At 41.2% G+C, this 20,666-nt stretch overlaps 1 protein-coding gene across 1 annotated transcript in view; it reads right to left on the minus strand.

Annotated features, from left to right (window-relative positions):
- The window catches only part of LOC311486628 (phospholipid-transporting ATPase ABCA1), a gene marked incomplete at its 5' end in the record, with an annotated part of 154,027 nt that overhangs the window by 76,421 nt on the left and 56,940 nt on the right, over nucleotides 1–20,666 (minus strand). The window contains 7 exons of the mRNA XM_084542543.1: nucleotides 4,783–4,922; nucleotides 5,501–5,533; nucleotides 5,703–5,804; nucleotides 8,125–8,173; nucleotides 9,730–9,935; nucleotides 13,322–13,397; nucleotides 15,413–15,636. Of these exons, the coding sequence (XP_084398669.1) occupies nucleotides 4,783–4,922; nucleotides 5,501–5,533; nucleotides 5,703–5,804; nucleotides 8,125–8,173; nucleotides 9,730–9,935; nucleotides 13,322–13,397; nucleotides 15,413–15,636 (830 nt within the window). The remainder of the gene's footprint in view (nucleotides 1–4,782; nucleotides 4,923–5,500; nucleotides 5,534–5,702; nucleotides 5,805–8,124; nucleotides 8,174–9,729; nucleotides 9,936–13,321; nucleotides 13,398–15,412; nucleotides 15,637–20,666) is intronic.

The raw sequence follows: 20,666 nt of genomic DNA on the forward strand, positions 1-20,666 counted from the left end.
TACATCTTTTATGTATATTTTTGCCATTTTATTGGGTCGCCATTAATGTCTGCTGGATTTGACGTATGTGGCGCTGGGTGTCTTGCTTCAGTAATGGCGTTCATCTCGATATATGAGAAGTCCTGTTTTATTGCGTATCCGTATGATGTTGATGGTTTCTACAGCAGTAGCGTCATAACGATCGTATTAAGACATGTTTTGAATGTGGCTGAATGAGTTATATATATATATATCCTTATTCATTTTATGACCTATGTAATGTAACAATCCACAGTGGCGTAGTTCTGAGTGATAAAATCACAGCTGGCCTTCTATAGGAAACAAAGAGCATCATTATGCAGTCTGCATGGCTGATATGGACGCATGATTATGTGTGTAAGCGTTGCAGCATTCAGCCAATGAGAGATCAATTTCATCACTCCCCTCCTCCCTCACTGTCACTCCATGCAACAAAATGCAAAATGACTGATGCAATCAACAATAGCGCGGGACCAGTGCAACAATGTTGCCGCATTAATATGCTCCTCGCCATCTTATGAGTTTGATTAAACACTCCCAACGCCGCCACCATCATCTGGCCACTCAGACATAATTAGTTTTTCACCATTCTCTTGTCTTTTGTGTTATTTATTTATTTTTTTAAAACAGATGCTGGCACGCGTCCCAGGCCCCCCCCCCCCCCAAAAAAAATCATGTAATTCTCTTTTCATTATATTGTTAGAACTGACAAAAAGGTCAGTGGGGAAAAATGTAAGATATCTTTACTGTTTAATGATTCGTAGGCTGGGGGTGCGCTCTGCAGCACAGGGGAGGTTTGCGTACACTTGATTAATTGCAGGGCGTGCCGTTGGTCTGGCCAATTCAGGATGCTACAATTGGAATTCCCAAATTTAATGCATGGAGCTGCGGCCATGGAAGTGTGCTGGGAAGAAAGATAAAGAACAGCAAGAGACTAAAAAGCTTAATGGCAAAGAGAGAAGTATTCTTGTTTTATTGCTCTCTCTCTCTCTTTCTTTCTCTCTCTCTCTCTCTCAGCAGTAATTGTAGGTGACAGCTGGTACTTCTTCCATTGAGAGAAATCGGCTAAAAACTGGGAGAAGTCATTATGCTCACAAAGCCAAAGCGCTCCCATGAACAATGCATGAGTTTATCACATTCTCAGGTTTAGTGGGGATTTAAAGAAGAGGGCAGGATTATACTATGCAAAACGGGTAAAAACACCACAACATCGTTAAGACGTGCTTCATTTCCCGCAAAGTCAAAAGTCTCATTAGGCCGAGGTTACTTCTTCAGCAATCAGTTACGTCTATCCACTTTCATTTGTGAATAATAGCTTTGTGGCTGCGCCTTGTGTTAAAGAGGGTAATAGCGTCAACTACGTCTTAACTACGTCTTTTCAGTCAAAATGATAATAACATAATGTTATCCTGAGAATAAAAAAAGATGTCAATACAACAAATGAAAATCTCATAAAACAAAATATTCTCTAAGACATAATGCACTAAGGAATCACCAGGCTCGCCCTCATAGAATATTATTCAAGAATTCCTATTATGATACATCAGTTATGCTACAATATGACACTCGAGTCAAAATAAGATACTATCATGATACTTTAGACATAATACAATGATATCACAATACTGAAGTCAAAGGGTATTGTCATGATACCTAGAACATGATACAATATTATCAAGATACTTAATTCATGAGGCAGTAATATCACGATACGTAAGCCACAATACAACATTACAGCGATGCTTAATTATAACTTAAGTCAAGATACGAGACTGTCATGACACTTAAGTCTCGACATAGTGTTAGCAAGATACTTAAAGAGTACTGTTTTTTTACAACCTGGACTTTATTTCTGGCATAAAATACGATCATTTCCTCACCCATATAACTTTGTTGTTAATTGGAGTCGTTCGTCAGATATTTAGATCAGCGTATGTCCATATAGTGGGAGTGACTGGGGCACCGAAACGCAGCCTCTAAATCAGGGGTCTCAAACTGATCTGTGAAAGGGCCACTGTGGCTGCAGGTTTTCATTCCAACCATGCAGCACCCATGCAGTGGGTGTGGCTGGCAAGTTTTTGTTCCAATCAAGCAAGAGGACACTTGAAATGACTGTGTGAAGGCAGTTCAGTTGATTGATTGAGCCAAGTCAGGTGTGCTGCTGCATGGTTGGAATGAAAACCTGCAGCCACAGTGGCCCTTTCACGGATCAGTTTGAGACCCCTGCTCTAAATAACGCATTATCTGCCACGAAACTCGTTTATTTCACCAATTTTTTGTTATGATACGCTAGTGCTATTCCCCGTTGAGTCTGGAGTTACCTGTTATCATCATCCGGGGTCTGTAGATGGACCTACTAACCTCTGACCTGGATGATATCATCTCTGAGCTTGTTTACCTGTAATTTGCTACTGCTAGTTTTTTGCAACATGGCTGAATATTTTTCCGATTCTGAGGTTTGCGATGGACGTCCTTACCGTTTTGAGCCAGAGCATACGAATGAGGAGCTCGTTGAAAGGAGGATGCGGAGGCAGAGAGAGGAACAGCTGGCCAAAGAACAACAAACCACTGCATGTCCGCAAATAGATAACAGGTAACTCTGGACTCAACGGGTAACAGCACTAGCGTATCATAACAAAATATTGGTGAAATGAACAAGTTTCACAGCAGATAATGCGTTATTCTGCGTTTCGGTGCCCCAGTCACTCCCACTATATGGATATATGCGGCGCTCCACTGGAGCTAAATATCTTCCGAAGGACTGAAAAAGACACCAAAGTTATATGGGTGAGTAAACTGTTGTATTTTATGCCAGAAATAAGGTCCAGGTTGTAAAAAATGATAATTCCCCTTTAAGTCAAGATACGACACTGTCATGACATTTAAGTCTTGACATAGTGTTAGCAAGACACTTAATTCATGATACAATATTATCACAATACAATTAATTTCAAAAAATATGCAAAACTGTTATTATAAGGTACAACATATTGAGTTTTTCTTTTTCATTCGAAGCTCTTTGCAAACCCCATGTGTTATATCCATGCAACTGATTTAACTGTAGAAGGCACTTTTCTGATTTCTTTCTTCAATGTCTCCTTCTTATCTTTACTAACTTCCTCCCACACATTGGCTTCTTATGAAAAGAACTCAAAAGCTCCATGTAGACTGGAAATCCAATATATATTTTTTATCTATTACACTAAAGTCCAATTCTAATTTTTAATTTACATAATAAAAAAATCTATACTGGATGTCAGTGTGCTGATACAATATTGTCACGCAAAATATCACAATACTACACTGTATTCACACTTTCTAATCCCCTAACGTACACCTTGAGTGGGCCGGCGCAGTTCAATTGAGTTCAGTGTGAGCTCCGAACACCAGAACCCTTCAACTCATCCACCTCAACGTAACCAATAACTCCTTCTCCCTGGTTCTGACATCGCCAAGGCTCGCCTGTCCCCAACTTCCAGCCCCATAAATCACTCCTTTTGTGTTCCATGCCATCATCTCTTTTATATTCCCATAACCGCTTGTATTTGAGGAGATTACCTCACTGCACAATCATATCTGCTGACAATGGGAGCTGTTGACATGACGGGGGGAAAAAGAGGAAAAAAAAAAACCTTTAGCCAAATGAATAAAGAGGAAGAGGTAGGAGGTGTGCCCTTGCAGACAATGTGCACCCTTGTACATACACAATCACACACTTATCCTTCTATCCTGCTCTGCGTCCCCCACTAAAGAGGGACGTCCAAGATTGACAGTGACTAATGGGGGACTGGTACTGCAGCAAATTACAAGAGGAACTCATACACCTCACAAAGGTGAAACACAGTTCTCTCTCTTTCTCTCTCACTCAGGCACACGGGGGAAGGATGTGCTGTACTGTTCATATTCACTTATGATTATTTCAGCATAATGGCTCCTGTCACGACTGATACCACTACATGGTATTCACATGAACACTGAGAGTGTCGATGTGAGGTGGTCCGGCTGCGTAAGTGCAATTTCAGAACTTGAGGAAAAAATATCATTAACTTGAAAACTGCTACTTACCAGAACTGGTTTTGACTCGTTCACATTGCATCTGTTTATTGGTTTTGACTTCTGAGATCATGTTTACGAGGAACAAAATAATATAGACATACACTTAATAAGCTAATAGCAGTCTGTCAGCTCGGTAATTGTTCCGCGATCACATTTAATACCCGGCTAATGAAAACACATGATTAGCACAAAGTAAAATGAAGGAAAAACAAATCGCGGGTGTCACTTTGGCTTTCCGGTGACAATCAAGAGTGATCAAGGGAAACTGATGGTCCTAAGTGATGCCGGACACAAATCACTTTTCATGCACACACAGCTTCACGGGGCGCAAAAGACTACAATATCCTCCACAGCAGCAACAACAACAAACCCTGACTTCTGCCTCGTGGCTGTCTACTGGTATCACGCATGCTTCGGGGGATAAAGATGATTATTGCACATGCAGTTTACTGACACGATGCTACATCATCCTGAACACTTACACATTGCCTTCAGTGTAGATTTCGTTTTCAACAACTTAAATTCTATTGACTCCACCAAGATGGATGACTTCTCCCCCCAGACTTTAAATTAGCTCACTCTATCATCTATGTCATTAACTGATTTTGAAAGCCAACATGTATTTCTCGCAATCCTACCTTGATCCTCCCCAGCAACCCTACTAGTATAACCCTTCAATTCATCAACATGACAGACCGAGGCCATTACCTGGGCAATGAGTCCCTTGCGGCTCCTCCGGGCGTGGTGGAAGCGCTTGATAAAGAGCGCCAGGAACTGCCTTCTGATCAGCTTCCACCCGGTGATGACCGTGGATCCCCTCCCACTGACACAGGCGTTTTTCCTGAGGTCTGGAGTGGACATTAACACGCGGAGCTATTTATCATCTGTGCATATGTAAAACAGCCGCTGAGGCAGCTTCTCAGCGCAGCTAATGGGCTGATTAAATATAACTTAAGTGTAGAACCTGCCAGCCGCACTAGCTCATACCTCAGAGCAGCAGCTATATATATTTTTTAACATCTCATGAATTGGTGTTTGGATGTGATTTAGGATGGAAAGAGTGATAAACAAAGTACTTTGTATGTAATGAATGCTGTTACTGGGAAACAAAAAAGAAAAGAAGCATTATTTTTTCACAGTAGTCATTATGATAATAAAGCTTGAAAACCATTTTCATGATGAAAGACGTGCGAAAGTGATTATTCTTTTCTCATGAGGGCTAAATTGAAAAGGTGAAAAGACAGTTGAGATAATGCATGTACTGGAAGCTAATTCAGTTATTCTGAGAGCAGAGCTCTTCTTTTCAAAATGGCCACTGAGGTGAAACAAAAAAAAAAAAAAAACTGAGTGGAATAATCTACATCCAGTGGTTGACTGTGCTAATCTGAAGAAAAAAAAAAAATTAAAAAAAACCCACAGCACCTACCTTCAACTTTACTTGTGAACTTTTCCTTTGACTCTGTACGAGAGACAGAAATGAACAAGCAGGAATTAAAGTTCATTTTACTCTTGAAATACAGCCCATTAGTAATCAGCGTATGTTCTGCACCGTTAATTACATTCCCAAATATTTAACTGAGCTCCCTTCATTAAAAAATAACGCTGATAAATCTGGAGGAACTTGCCACTCATACCAGAGATCTGCTCTGTTCTCGTGTGGAGGCTGGCGACGCTGTTCCTCTTGAATTCGCGGGAGCTTCTTTTGCAGTCTCTCACCAGCACCTCCTTCGCTGCTGTGGGAATACAAATAAGATATGTTGTTTTAGGCCTGACCCAATTTAGGGTTATAAATAACAATAAGAACAGCTAGCTGCCCCGCGTGACGCCGTATTATTCCCTGTAAAAGCACAAACCCAGGTGTTTCGGCAGCGTGAACAAATCCGATTCTGAGATTAAACTGAAAAGTGATGTTGTTTCGCGCCGGGTGGAAATAAACTGTGGGAATATGGGAATGGAAGGTTTATCCACTGAGGTCAATCAGTGACAGATATAAGTGCGTTGGAAAACAGAATATCATTTGGTATGAATATATATAGTGTGCAGTCTGGCTCGACAGAGGCAGGAAAACACAAATAGAAGGACTATGACTCCTACCTTTAAGTCATTGGTGCAAATATTGCTCATATTCACTCATATTGTCTTCCATACTAGTCACACATCGACTGACTAGTTTCAGTATGTGCTCCTCAATAATGCAGCTTGTGTTCATGATTTGTTTTAGGGAGTTCTGAGACCTTATAGGAAGTTTAGACTTATGTGTCAAATTGATGCAGACGGCGACAGAGCAGAGCATACCCTATGCACACCCTAACACCATAGCTGACGTGCACCTCCCCAGAAATGTAACTATGCGCCACAGAGACACAGACTGCAAGAGCTGTGATTGGTCCGCTTAGTAGTAGACACATGGAGGGAAGGTTAACTGAGGAGGTATGGAGACACAAGCATTTGTATGACTTGTCTTCGGCAAAATTTTGTCGAAATTTCGGCAAATGTCTCAGTTGCTATTGTTGAAAGTGAAGCAGGAAGTGGAAAATGAAGCAGGAAGTGGAATCAACCCGACTAGCCAAAAACTAGCGTTTGGGTGCTGTTTTTACAGAGCAAGCCAGTCTCACGAGCGCGCAAATATAAATGGCTCGCACCAGCCCGGGCTATGTACGAAAGTTAGGGCATCTATGTCCCACAGTACCCTAAAAGAGCCTTTAAGTTAAGATCATGGCTGTCCATTGCAGCAACTGAGAGTCACCAAGGTTGCCAAGGGTTCCTCAGGAGTCTCCCTGTTGTCTTTTCGGGAAATGCCTCCACATATCATCAGAAAACATGTGTAAAAAAAAATATATATATTTTTGGAAGTATTGACATGGAATATGAACTGGGACTAGATAAGGCTCCATGCTGTGCTCCCATTGTGTTTTCCAGCTGATAAGTCCCAGCTACAATCATCTGCAGGTATCTGTTTATCATAAAAATTTCAGGCAAAAATAAAAACCTTCAATTTCAGTCTGTTCAAACTTCTCTTATTGAGTGTCAGTAATCCTGACTATTTGGGAGGAACATTCATCTTTCAGAAGAAACCTGCGTCTTTCAGCTTACTTGGGTTATGCTGTGCCTTTGATAGGCATTTTACAAAATGTTAAACAATTCAAAACAAATCAAATGGCCTTTTGGGAGCTGGTCTCTGACACAGATGGTCACACTTATTTACAGCGACCAAGTGGCTCTACTTAGTCAACCAAATACAGCATGAGTAAGCAGTGTCAGTGGTAAATGCTGAAAACCTTTAGCCGTTGGCAGTTAAGAAGCGCCTTATGAGACAGCCAGATTCTGGCTCCACAGAAACCCCATCGGCATTAGTAAGACTGAGAAAGGCTACTTTTTTATTTTTTTTTATTTTGCTGTAAGTTGTTTGTCAATCGCTGTGAGCAATTTCCCTCCATCAAGATGATTTTAAAGCCTGAATTTGTTAAAAGACGAGTACACATGAAGTTGTTATATTACTAGTGTTTGGATTAGGATTTGGCAGTTTTTCCCAAGAGATGAAAAACAGTTTATTCCATGAACATGAATTAGTAGAAGCCCGATAAAGTTCTCCTGATGCAATATTGAGTATTGGGCGTTTTTTTTTTAGTTATTATTTCTTTGCATTTTTTCTAAATCTACGAAAAATCCCCCCCGGGTCATTCATAAATGCTTATCAAGATAATATTCTTCTAGATCATATGTGCACTGTGTAACTGTATTAAGTGCAATAGTTGAGCCTTCTTCCTGCAAAATAAATGGCAGTAAAGACATTTAAATATCTTTATAAATAGTGGTGTATCGCTCAGCTTCAACAGTCACACTGTCACAACTAAAATCTCTCTTCTCACTTCCGTAGAGTACCTGCAGACAGCAGATATTTTTAGGCATGTTCCTTAAAGTTTGGTTTATGGCAGACCTAAAACCAATATAAAAGACTGGATTTGGCTCTGCCATCCAAACTGATGATATTAAAAATGCCTTCATCGACCCAGACAGGTGAATTATCATGCATACATATTGTCATCTTACGTGGTATTTCTGCATCCACTCCAGTGTCTTCAGCCACTTTAAGAAATATCTGTAATGAAGATAGACATGTTAAGCATTTATGTACATTATAAACCCACAAACAGAATGAATGCAAGCTAATGACGCTGCAGTATCATTATGTAAGTCTAAACTAAACTTTTCTCGGCGATCGTATGCAGATTTGTTGCAGATTGTGTTCAGAATGTGATCAGGCCTTTGCATCCAGAGCTCCTAACCTTGACTTGAACACCTGCCAAGTGGCCTCTCTAAGAGAAGTGCCCTCCTTGATTTCGACTATTAATTCAGGCCATATGTCAAAATTAATAAATCTGCCTATTTGTGAACATTTTCCAAGTGACTATCCCTTATTTCGCGCAGATGTGCGTGTCAAGCCCCGTTTTAACATTTGACCTCCGAGAAGCCACACTACTGGGAGTTCAATCCCAATTCAGAACTGCATATAATAAAAATATCTGGCATTACAAAACACCGCGCACAAAACACAGATACTTAGAAAAGAGTAACTTCCAGTCTATCAGCTCCTGTTTATTAGTTCTGCATGTCAGAGGATCGCTGGGAATTTCAACTGGAGTGTATCTGGACTTCAAAAGACAACATGAATTGATGAAATAACCATGTCGCGGCTAAATTTTAGAGACTCACAAGGAATTATTTACGTTGCCCGAAGGCCTTGAGTGACTGATGCACGTCTGAGTTACATGAAGCACGTTAGGCAACAGTCACTGGGCTTTATGATCCAAGACCATAATAGCAAATATAAAGCATGACTCACTTCTTCAGAGAGTAACACAGCATGAACTGCGTATGTACTTCTTCTTTTCTATTACTAACACACAAACTGGTGATTGCTTTTCGAGGAATTTGAAATTTAAGGATATCAGTTTTACATATAAACAGAAATCCGAGAGTCAAATGGTCCTTGACTAATGCCTTGATAAAAATATGTCATCACGCCGCTGCATCGCGGCAAATTAAGAAAATATCTAAGACATAAACATGATGCAAGCAGCCGAAATATGCATTGTGCAAAACCTGACGGAGATTAAAGACACGCTGGTGGGAAACACTTGTAGATATAACGCAGTCGCTGCAAAAGTCGGCCCAGCCGCATTGAACCCGACCACAAGGGGTCATTCAAAATTCATCCGGCACTAAAACACAAGTTTGCTCTGGAGTCGGGAATGGCTTTGATCATGAGCGTGGCAGAAGTAAGAATCGATGCTTGAATCTGAGGAAAATTGTAGATTCAAACGAAAGTTATTGACGAAATTGTGAAGGTGTTTTTACAGCCAGTCTATGTCAAAGAAGTTTCAGTTCTTATTTTCTCACAGCCCTTGAGAAGCAGAAGGTCAAGGACTTAAAAAAAAAAAGAAAATGTAGTATTCTTAATTTAAGAAACACCAGAAAGAATAGTTTGAAAAACAAGCAAAGTTTTGTGAGGGGGATTGATAACAATCGCAAAAGAAATGAAACTAAAACTTTAATCTGTACGTGTAATGTTGGTATATGTTGTTGAGAAGATAGTCTCTTTATGTGTTCATCCTTTGATCTCTAGCAAGGCAGCCAATCCCATGTTTAGTTTACCTCCTCCAGCGTGGTGTCAGAGATGCCATAGCTGGTCAGGCCAAGGCCAGCCATGGCCAGGTCAAGTTCTTGGAAGAGATTGGCAAAGGTCCCGTCTCGCGCCCCCCCATAGGGCAGAATGTAGGTGATCTCCTGACCGATGCTCTCCAAGAAGACCGCCTCAGGGACGTGGCACCGCACAAGCTGACCCACGGCTGTCAAGTCTGCTGGACGGAGAGCCACAACATAACCCACAAAACAAACTCCCAAGAATGAAAGGCGTATTTTATAAACCGATACCACAGAAACCAATGAAATGCCTTAAAAACCACTCTGCGACATGCGGCGATCCCAACGTACCTGATGAGGTGACATTTCAAAACACTGTAACAGATCAGTGGACTTAATTCCCGGGCCTCATCCATTCTGAAGCCGGGTCTTAGCGAGAATCAATCCAGACAGTGTTGCAGAACGCACCACATCCATTATTGATCCAGAACCTCTCATACATAATTACTGCATCTTAACAGCCACCTCGGCTCTGTGCTTTATGAAGAGGTAAATGGATGTGCCGCACATATCGGACTGAAATGTTTGTGCGCGTTTCACTCCGCTTGCCGGTGTGTATTAATAAAGAGAAATGTGCTGTCACAGGTGGAAATATAATTACTTTTACGACATTTTCTACCTTATAGTTAACTACCGCATGGATAATGGTTTTGAACTCAGAAGCAAGCGCAGATCTGATTCAGATTTTTCCACGCTTAATAGCCTGAAGCATACCTGAGAGTTTTCTTCTGATCGCGTCTTGCATGATTACATCTGTTTACATGATTCAAGCTAAGAATGATCAAAACAAATAACCAAAAGCATATCATTTAGTTGGGCAATATCTGCACCATCTGTGCTGCTTCAATGTTTTTCTACAGACTGCATGACAAAAAAAGAAAAGTCAGATAATTCTGGTTATGACTTAGGCAGGAGTCAGTTTTGGAGAGGTATGTAACCTTACTGGCAGCACTTCCAAACAGGATGGAAACTGGTCATAACACAGCGTTTCCAAATGTAACAGATAACCACCGTATTTGCACAGGATTATATTTCTTTTGTACAGCGTACTATCAGTAATGTCACGGGTCAATCCTCTTCTTCTCCGGTGTTTCTCAATACCGAGCACTTGACGACTTTGACTGTGAAGTACAGACTCTGGAGGACAGGAGGATGTCAGGAAGGTCACTGTGTAATTGGAACAGCAGCATACTTGATGATACCTGCAGTATGCATTCCGGGACACCTGACCGTCCAAAGTCCACTCAAACTACGTCCCAATGCGTTCGCCATTCAACGGGTGAGGCACGGACACGTCCAGGCTTTTGGATTGTACTTTGTAGTTACATACTTTGAATTGGAGACTTGGATTAGGGTTTAGTCCGCAAGATCAAAAGTAAAGACAAGAATGCATATTGGCCATTTATCAATAGAGTGCATTTCAGGGGTGTCATCAAGTACGCTGCTGTTCCAATTACACAATGACCACACTGGATCCTCCCGTCTATACTTCAGAGTCAAACTAAGTTTGTGTACTTGGCATTAATAAACCTCTGTTTACTTCTTCCTCTTTAGTTTTTTATTTATTTTGGTGGTTGACACTAACAGCTTTATGGCTCATTACCTCCACCTTCTAAATTGGTGTAGGGGTCTTACTGGCAAAGTATTCCTTGGCGATATTGCTGTCTTTGCTTACTGTATGTTTTTTGTAGTTTTATGAATTCCATGGTCATATTTAGTTGCTTTAAAAATAAAATCAGCTTGACCATCTATTGAATGTACACCAATTAAGCATAACATTATGACCACTTGTCTAATATTGTGTAGGTCTCTCTTGTGCCTCCAAAACAGTTGTGACTCATCAGAGAATGGACATGGGCCTTATTAGGGTGTCAGGATGTTGTTAGTGGGGAGCTCTGGGTCCTAGGGTTAGGGTTAGGGTTAGGCCTCTGTGGATCATCCCACAGACACTTGATCAGTTTGGGATCTAGTGAATTTGGAGGCCAGGTCAACACCTTGAGCTGTTCTTCATGTTTTCTGAGTTGTTCCTAAACTGTTTTTGTGTGTGTGTCTGTATCAGGCCGCATCCTGCTGGGGATGGCTGCTGCCATCAAGGAGTGTCATTGCTATGGGGTGGGGGTGTCTGGTCTGGTCTAGGTGGGTACTACATGTCTAAGTAACATCCACACAAAAGTTCAATAGCAGATCATTGCACTGTCACAAGATGGTCAGTGTTAATTACTTCTGCTGTCAGTGGTTTTAATGTTGTGGCTGATCACTGTATATCTCTGTTCATGCATCTCTTCTCATGTGTCATCTTTCCAGCTGATCATCCTTGTGACAATGGTATGGTAAGCGTGTTAATTAATTCCCATTTCCTGATGCTTTAGTTTGCTATTATAGCCTTTAGCTTACTGAACAGCTGTGCTTTTGTTTTCAGTGTTGGGACATTATTATTTTAGTGAAACAGACGGCCCACTTCCAAGCATCACATTGAATAATTATGTCAGGATTTTTAAAATTCAACATCGTAGGCGTCATGTCTATCAATATGTATTTGTTGGTATTTTAAGTAATTTTTTTTGGTCTCTTGTGATAGCTTCAGTAGAGGGAGACAGCAATTTATGGGTGAGAGAAAGGGGACAACGTGCAGCAAAGGGCACAGGCTGGACTCGAACCTTGACCACTGCGTTGGCGACTGTAGCCTCAGTTTGTGTAGCGCTCGGTCAAGCCCTAAATAGGGGCTACAACTTTGACAAACTGAGAGGAACTGTAGATTCAGGTGATAATTCTCTTTAGGTTTTACATTAAAGGTGACCTCTTTAAGATGTTTCACAATGTTGCGTGGTACTCCGATACCGTGGCGTTATTAAATACCTATTACAGCTGCAGGATAGTTTATCATTTTACATCCAGCGTCTAGAAATTGTTACATTTATTAATTTTAAAAACGAGCCTTGCTGCTTTTATGTGAGAATGACTGAGACTGCGGCGTCTGGTGTACTGGAGGAGTGGACAGCAGTCATTCAAACGGCGCAGACAATCAAAACAGCAGATGACCTACTTCTACTAACAAGGCAGCATAACCCACTCCACAATAATTTACTGCCGAGATTGAGATCAGAGTTCATTTGCCAGGAAAATGTCATAATTTCCAAGATATTGTAATAAAAAAAAAAAGAAGAGAACTCTCTTATTACTAAAAACCCTACTTCTCCTGTATTTACCACTTATTTGGGATATTAAAGTGCACTCTACCGCCAGCTGCAGCATTTTCAAAAGCATATTAAAGCAGCAGCTACTTAAGAGCTAATGTTGTTTGCTGGTGAGGTAATGAAAAGATGAAAACGAAAAGAGTTAATGGGTTTTTAGCCCGCTTGGATTATGCTATTTCGAGAATTATTTGGTTAATGTTTGCCTGTTCCGTAACCGTTCCCTGTCTTGTTTTGCAGAAGGATGACACGGAGCGTGTTATGGTTATTGTTTGAATGTACACGTTAGGAGCTATATTAAATGTCTGTATACGTGAAACATGAGCGACAGTAAGCGAGATAAAAGTTTGTACCTGAGGGATCAGAGCCGCTCCAGCTTTGGCTGCCAATGCCATCATCTGGGCTTGTTCTCGAAGGGCAGTCCGTCTCCTGTTAATCAGAATTGGATTAGAAAGGCTTTATCATGCCGTACCACTTAGAGTGATGAACAGTGCCTCCTTGACAACTCCTGTCTTACATTAATCATATAATGGGCATCCACAAGTTTCTATATCATTGCTCCAAATAAAGCTGCGTCAACAGGTAATGTTGTCAAGCTGTAATGGAATATAAAGGCCCAATCTTTTCAGTCTAAGACAATGATGATCACATTTTAATTTCAGCAAAGTTTGAATAATTAAAGAACTTCATGTCATCTATTAAATGGATTTTAATCACAATGAAAGAAGATCAGAGCAATCTAACTTCGTCCGGGTCTGTTTCCCAGCTACGTTGGCTGCGTTCCAATTAATCACAAAAGTGTCAGGCGGCAAAGGAGGGTTACTACTCTACCTTGCACATAAAAGGTGTTTGCGTGTTTATTTATTTATTTCTAACAAACGACTGCGCTCACCTCAAACTGCCTGCAGACAAATGATAATTGCTCTAGCCCTGCTGGCATCAGTGCATCTTGTTCATTTGCTCCAATTGATTAAAACTAAGTGTGCAAGGCACCATTGGCGAGCGAAAGCGAGAATCACCCCTCTCCCAGGTGACAATTAGTTTCATCCAGCATGTAGGCGTTTGCCAATTCTCATGCTGGGAGAGACTAAACACAGATCATTACGGGGGGAGGGTGGCAGGAGAGAATGGGACTCTGGAAAGTCAGACGGAGCGGTGTTCAATAATGGACTAAAGGGAGGTTACCGTCGTGTCAGAGAGGTTTCAGCTGAAGATCATTTTTTGATATGTGAAGTCAAAAAGAATTACTCTCTTCAAACTGTAGCAGATGTATGTAAAGCCGTTTTAATATGGATAAAAAATAGTGTTTGACTGATGTATGTGTATTTCTAGCTGTCAGACTATACATGCGATCACAAATACTGAAACGTTTAACATATTTTCATATTAAATGTAAGACTTGCTCAATTTAACAAATCTCAGATGCTAAAACAATTTAAAAAAACATGTCCAAATATGTAGAATAGCAGAATAAGACACAAGGTATGTCATACAATTTCACTCACCTGTATCCCACACCTCTGCTGAACTATTACTTGATTACTTGATAAAGAAGACTAAAAATCTCAAGAGGTTACCAATGGCCAATTGCAGTTTAATTAGTTTTATAGTTTAATAACTAACTTCCACACAAACTGACCTCAATCCCATTCAATTAGTGATAAAGAGATATTAAAGATTAGTTGAAATCCATGAAACCGAAGCACGTTTAAACTCTTTTCGTTCTCAAACGAAGCCAACAAAACAAAAGGTAAATCTCTGGAATTAAAGTTGAATCACCAGGTCTCATGTAGTGGGCTGCTGGGTGAGCGGACAACAGTGGGCTAACTTCTAACTAGTGCTGTTAATTTGTCACTTGGAGCCAGAAGTTCACAAAAAGATAAACATCACACTGACATTTGATGTATCATGACCTCCTCAGACCTTAAAACCAGAATATTAGACTTTACACTTCAGTTGTCACAATCTCCAAAGAGATATATTTGACATGCTACGGGCTAGGTGCTACTGCTACATGTAGCATGTGGATATACAGTATATTGTTGACTACAATCCAAACATCTGTCGTTTTAGGCTGGGCAGGTCGACCACACTTGGTTTAGCAAGTATATATGTTTGGAAAAAGATAATGAAAGCAGAGATCGTGAAACAAACAATAAGAGGGTCATAAAACCAAAACAATCGGCTGAAAGATGCTAAAATGCTAATTGGAGCTCAGGGGAACGATTCTTACCTGGTTCATTTGTACAAATAAATCCTTTAATATTTAACTTATGCCTCAATTTGAATGAGTTTCTATGTGTTTCAATTGAAACTACAGTTGCTTGGTATGCAGCAAATGCAACTGCAAGGAACCACTTTTACGCTGCTCATTGCTAAAAGGTTAAAATATGAACATAATGTAACATGCACAATCAATCCCTAACTAGAAACTATATACTTACTGCTATTGCCTCTTTGGTCTTGCCGTGTATCATGCCGTTACGCTGCGCTGTCATCTTTTCAGTGCCGTCTCTGACCAGAGTGAGGTAGTAGCCGCTGCCAAAACACTTCTTGAGGAAGAGCGAGGAGCCGCAGCAGCGCATCTTGCCCTGGGAGATGATGGCAATGCGATCGCCCAAGATGTCTGCCTCGTCCATGTGGTGTGTAGACAAAATGATGGTGCGACCTGAGGAGAGACGGAAAGAGGGGCCGATCAATGTCACGCGTAGGCTTGTGAGCGAGTCACAATCAGCGCGTCTCATGTAACAATCAGATTGGAAATATGGGCGAAAAAAAAGTTTTAACAACTGTCATTGTTAAACGGAAGCCGCACGAGAAAAGATGGCACGGATCAAAACAGCTCAAATCAAGCCAACACCACAATCTGTCTCTGCTGCGTAGTCACTTATCTCCTTATTGCCGACTCCACTGTGTTTCTTACTCGTGCTTATCCGCATGGCAACAAAGCCAACTCCAGAAGAGAGCGTGGGCGTGAATCTGGGACAAAATTAAAATGACGATAAAGGCCACCCTAAGCCTACTTTCCAGCGTCTCTATGAGACCACCTTTTTTTATTCCAGCTCGCTCCCTTTTGTTCCGCGAGTCCTTTGATTCGAGAGGCATCAAACTGAACACAATTGCAATGACAACTACAGCATGCATCGCAAGATTATTCACAGGTGTTCTAATCCTTTTATATCACGCTGTATCAGATAACACATATTAATTATCACATACCCCAGAAATCAGAGAAACGACGAGATCTGTAATGAAGTCACAGCATGGCCATGTCTCTGCAGTCTGCATGAAAGCGCTATCACAGAGTACTGGGAAACTTTTGATCCAGTCATGTTCTAAAGCAGGAAACATTTAACCTGACGCCTTTGCTATAGTGAAATAATAAATAACACAGAGTCACTTTGAAAGAACTGTGCTTTATTACTTAAAAAGGCCAAAGGAGTCAATAAAAGTTAATTACAGATTCTTAACAATGTGTCTCACCAATTGGGGGATTCAATCCAAAACATGTAGCCACAGTTAAAGGTGCGGTGTCTAGGTTTTAGGGGGCTCAATTAACAGTGTGAGAAAGAGTGTGCAATCACGTCGAACTACGAATCATCACGTCTTTGTTAGCTCAGAATGAGTCGCTTCATATCAACGTACGGACTGGGCCCTCGTCCACGAAGCTCACCACGTTCAGGCAACGGCCCACAGCACCGCGGGCGAATGCGGCTCAGGTGGTAGAGCGCGTTGTCCGCTAATCACGGGGTTGGCAGGTCGATCAAAGCCCCTACGCCACGCTGAAGCGTCCTTGAGCCAGACCGCGAACCCAAAGTGCCTCCAATGTCGGGCGAGCACCTTGCACGGCACCATCTGCTGCCATTGGTTTGAATGGAAAGCGCTAAAGTACAGGCCATTTATCATTTCCCACAGATTTGTGCATAAGCATGTACAGTCCAAGTTTTAGCGGGGGTTATGTCAGGCTGTGTTCCATTTTTTGTGCCAAGACATGGTGCCATTTTGGTTTTTCTGAGTAAAATTTATTATGTGTTTAGTTTGGGTGGGTCTTGAGCGGCAGGTTGAAGGATTTCCCGTGCACATGGATTTGGATGGCATCGGAGCCGATCTGTGCATGATTAAACTAAAAACTGAATCTTGATCATTGGAAGTACTACCACCATAGGTTCCCCTACACAGTCGTACTATTAGGCTTGTTGCGATTTACAACCTCACTGCTGGATACCATGAAATCCTACTCACTGGTTTTCTCCAACTCTAAAAAGACTACAGTGGTCCCAGGATGAACCCTAGTGGTCTCCAGACCTTCCCTGGAGCACCTACAGTATTCACTGCATCCAGAGACGTATCTCAACATCTAATACAGTAGAGAACACGGTACAAAGTTCTGAACAAAAATCTTCCGTTTCCACCTTCCCTTCATTGAATTTGCAGGTGTTTATTACAAAAGGGTCAGGTGCTGAGCGCGGCTGTTTTTGCACCGAGCTAGGTAAATCTGTATCCTCGCAGGTCACATTATCCCCGGGACAAGGACACACTCAGAGGTCATTAACTGCAGCCCAGTGCAGCCGTTTTGCTCGGCCAACTATTTCTGCCATGTCTCCCCCTCCTCCCATCACCCACATCCGACGCCCACCCCCTCTCCCCTCCACTTTCTGTGTCCTGCCACCAGCTGAGCTGCTAAATCCATCCCTTCTCAGTTAAGTATTGCAGCCTTTTGCTATGCCAAGCAAGTCTGGATCCCTCTTTGTACAAACTCCAACAAAATGCCCAATCTGAACGAATGCCCACAACCCAGTCAATTTAACATATGCGGGAAAACGCTATGCTCATGAAGGAGGGGGGGGGGGGGTTGACGAGATTGCTGGAGGTTTAGTTTGACTGTGCCAGCTCATTTTGCATGGGATTCTAAAACTTACAGACAATTTTCTTGGGGACTTGTGGTGGTTTACAACGAGTGGGGGAAAAAAAAAAAAAATCAAAACTCACTACATCATCTGTGAGTTGGGAGAAAAATAAATGTGTTTGGATTGCAGATGGCCCACAAAGGTATTCTGATTTATAGTGTGTTGCGATGCATTACAGCGCAAAGTGATATATCAAATAGTGTTGGGTGAGCTCAGGTAAATTGCTAGAACTCGCGCTGCGTGCAGCAGAGTAGAGCTGGGAATCTGGTTCGTGTTATTCAGCTTCCTTCCCTCTAAATCAAGCTGATAGAAATGGATTTCACAGTGGTTGAGAAAGGCCGGACAGATATTATGTACATCACCAGTAAAATGAATGACTGGGCAAAACTGGGTATAAACTGCTGTTTGTGGCAACCAATTCAAATAAATACATTTTAAAGTCGCATTGCAGCCTGTCCATTAAATTGTAACAACAGATGGTGCCGTGTTTGGTTGGTCACACTTGAATGTAGTCTGTCTATTGGTACAGTTGAAAGGAGCCTCTGACTATTTGCTGAAGGTTTAAAGAGGTTGAAAAACTATTTTCCTTTGCGTGTGTGGTGTTCAAAGTTGCAAATGCGATGCTCGACAGCTTCCTATACTCATTCTTCATTGAAGAGGTTTGACTTTTAACACATTAGCATTAAAAGAAAGTCATTTTCACTCCTTTTTGTTTTCACAAAAACAACAACAACAAATGGAGATACATCTTTATGCCATTTGTACTGCAACATTGGCTTCAACCCCATATTAAACTGTATTCCAGGAAAAAAATGCATTATGCATAGCATGGAAATGTATGCTTCTGCACTCAGATTCTACAATAAATGGGATTGGTCCAAACATCCAACTTGATTTTTTTTTTAAAATTTGTATTCAAGGTTATCCCCCGTCCACATATAAAGCCACTAACTCGTCGCCCATCGCTAGTGGACATTAAAAGCTCTGGTTGCCTTGGTAACATTCTTGTAGATGTCCCACCTCAAATGGTTCCAAAGGAAACAAGCCAATGGACAATGCCAGCTCAACGCGCCACCACCACGCTCAATTTGAGTCACCGATGATACAGCTGCTCCACTGGACTTGTCTAGTGCGTTAAGCTCGCTACCAGTATGGTGAATTTGGAGGTAGTAACCAAAGTTGTGGATGGTGTTTCCATGCAGTAAACAACATCGCTCTAATTGGTAGTCGCCTTAACACCATTGCTTCAAGCTGTCATTGTCATTGCTGCTAGTCTCTTGGTGTGTACACCTCTTAGGTATTGGAAGAGAGAGGATCATTCTGCCGATTCCTTTATTACAATTCCATTCCTATTAAAATCAACACCACTGTTATATTCGTAAATGTTGGAATATTGAAAATAATAAATAATCCCGCATACTTATGCCATCCCTTTTCTCACAAACCAAATCACCTGTCTTCAAGTGACAGATTGGATCTTCAAGGCATTCATGGTGTCAGAATTCAAGGTGTGATCTGATATTATTATATTATGCCTCAGCTTTACACACACACACTGTTTATGGCAGTTTGGGAGGGGAGACGTTCGACAAACTGCGACGACTAATTAAATCTTTAAAACTGACTTGAAGGCTGTTAATGTTTTAATTTTGGGCAACTACATGACGTCTGAGACGAGCTGTTGAGATCAGAAACTTGGCAACTCAAGAATAGAAAGCACTGCATGTAACAATACATTTCAATAGCTATGTGGTTGGGATATATATGTATAAATATGTATAGACGTTAACATGTAGCAGTAAAGAGACATTTAAGGTAAAAGAGAATAGAGGACCGAGCCTTTTAAGGTTCAAATTGGTGATAATAACAGTTGCAATCAATAAATCAAGGACGCAAAGCAAAGCGAAAATCACACCAGGGCTGAAGGCACAAGGCTAAATGTTAAAATCCATTATATTAATATCATCCTCAAGGCCCATTTTATAACATAATGAGTGGGGTAATTTAATAGTAATCAACTTCCTGTAATGGATAATAATAAAAAATTCATAATTTGCTAATTTTTACTGTAAATTTTCACCTCCCACAGTAATTTCCTGATGAAATATGGGGCAAAGAGACATTAACACCCACCTTTAATGCAAAAATCAAATACCAACACTGATGCCTCTTTCTGCATTTTGATGAAGCATCACCTGCTAATTACAAGAGAGATCAAGCATATTAAACACGCACTGAGGGTCATGTTTAACCTATACTATATTCCACTATATTCCTCTTTATCGCGAGCAGTTTTAAGACAGAGTTTGAAGTGGCACCAACCAAATAAGCCCCTTCTGAATTTAATCAAAACAACACCCACTTGGGGCCGTGTGGTCAACCTGTCTGCGTGAAAGACCTGCACACTTAATTAGCTACGAAGAACCACCGTGTTAAGTCCAATTTCAGCCTTGAGCTTTTTTCATACAAATAAGACTCCCTGCAGATCTTTTTTGTGCTTAATGACAAGCCTCAGTAACACTGTGGTGCAAATAACACCGCAACGGCACAAAACATGACTCATTCAACCAGCCAGAATGTGGGGGTTCTCATTATAACAGAGTTATCTCAGGCTCCCAATTGGAGTGAAAGGGCTTGATTAGCGAGAGAGGCTAATGACACAGCGAGGGCGGAACGTCATTCAATGCACATTAAACATTTAGACATCTGCTCAGAGAATGTGTCACTGTAATGTCCGTGTCCTGCTTACAGCCACTAGCAAGCACAAAGTATATAAGGCCGGAGAGTGACG

Source organism: Chelon labrosus (genome assembly GCF_963514085.1).
Source record: "Chelon labrosus genome assembly, chromosome: 1".
NCBI lineage: Eukaryota > Metazoa > Chordata > Actinopteri > Mugiliformes > Mugilidae > Chelon > Chelon labrosus.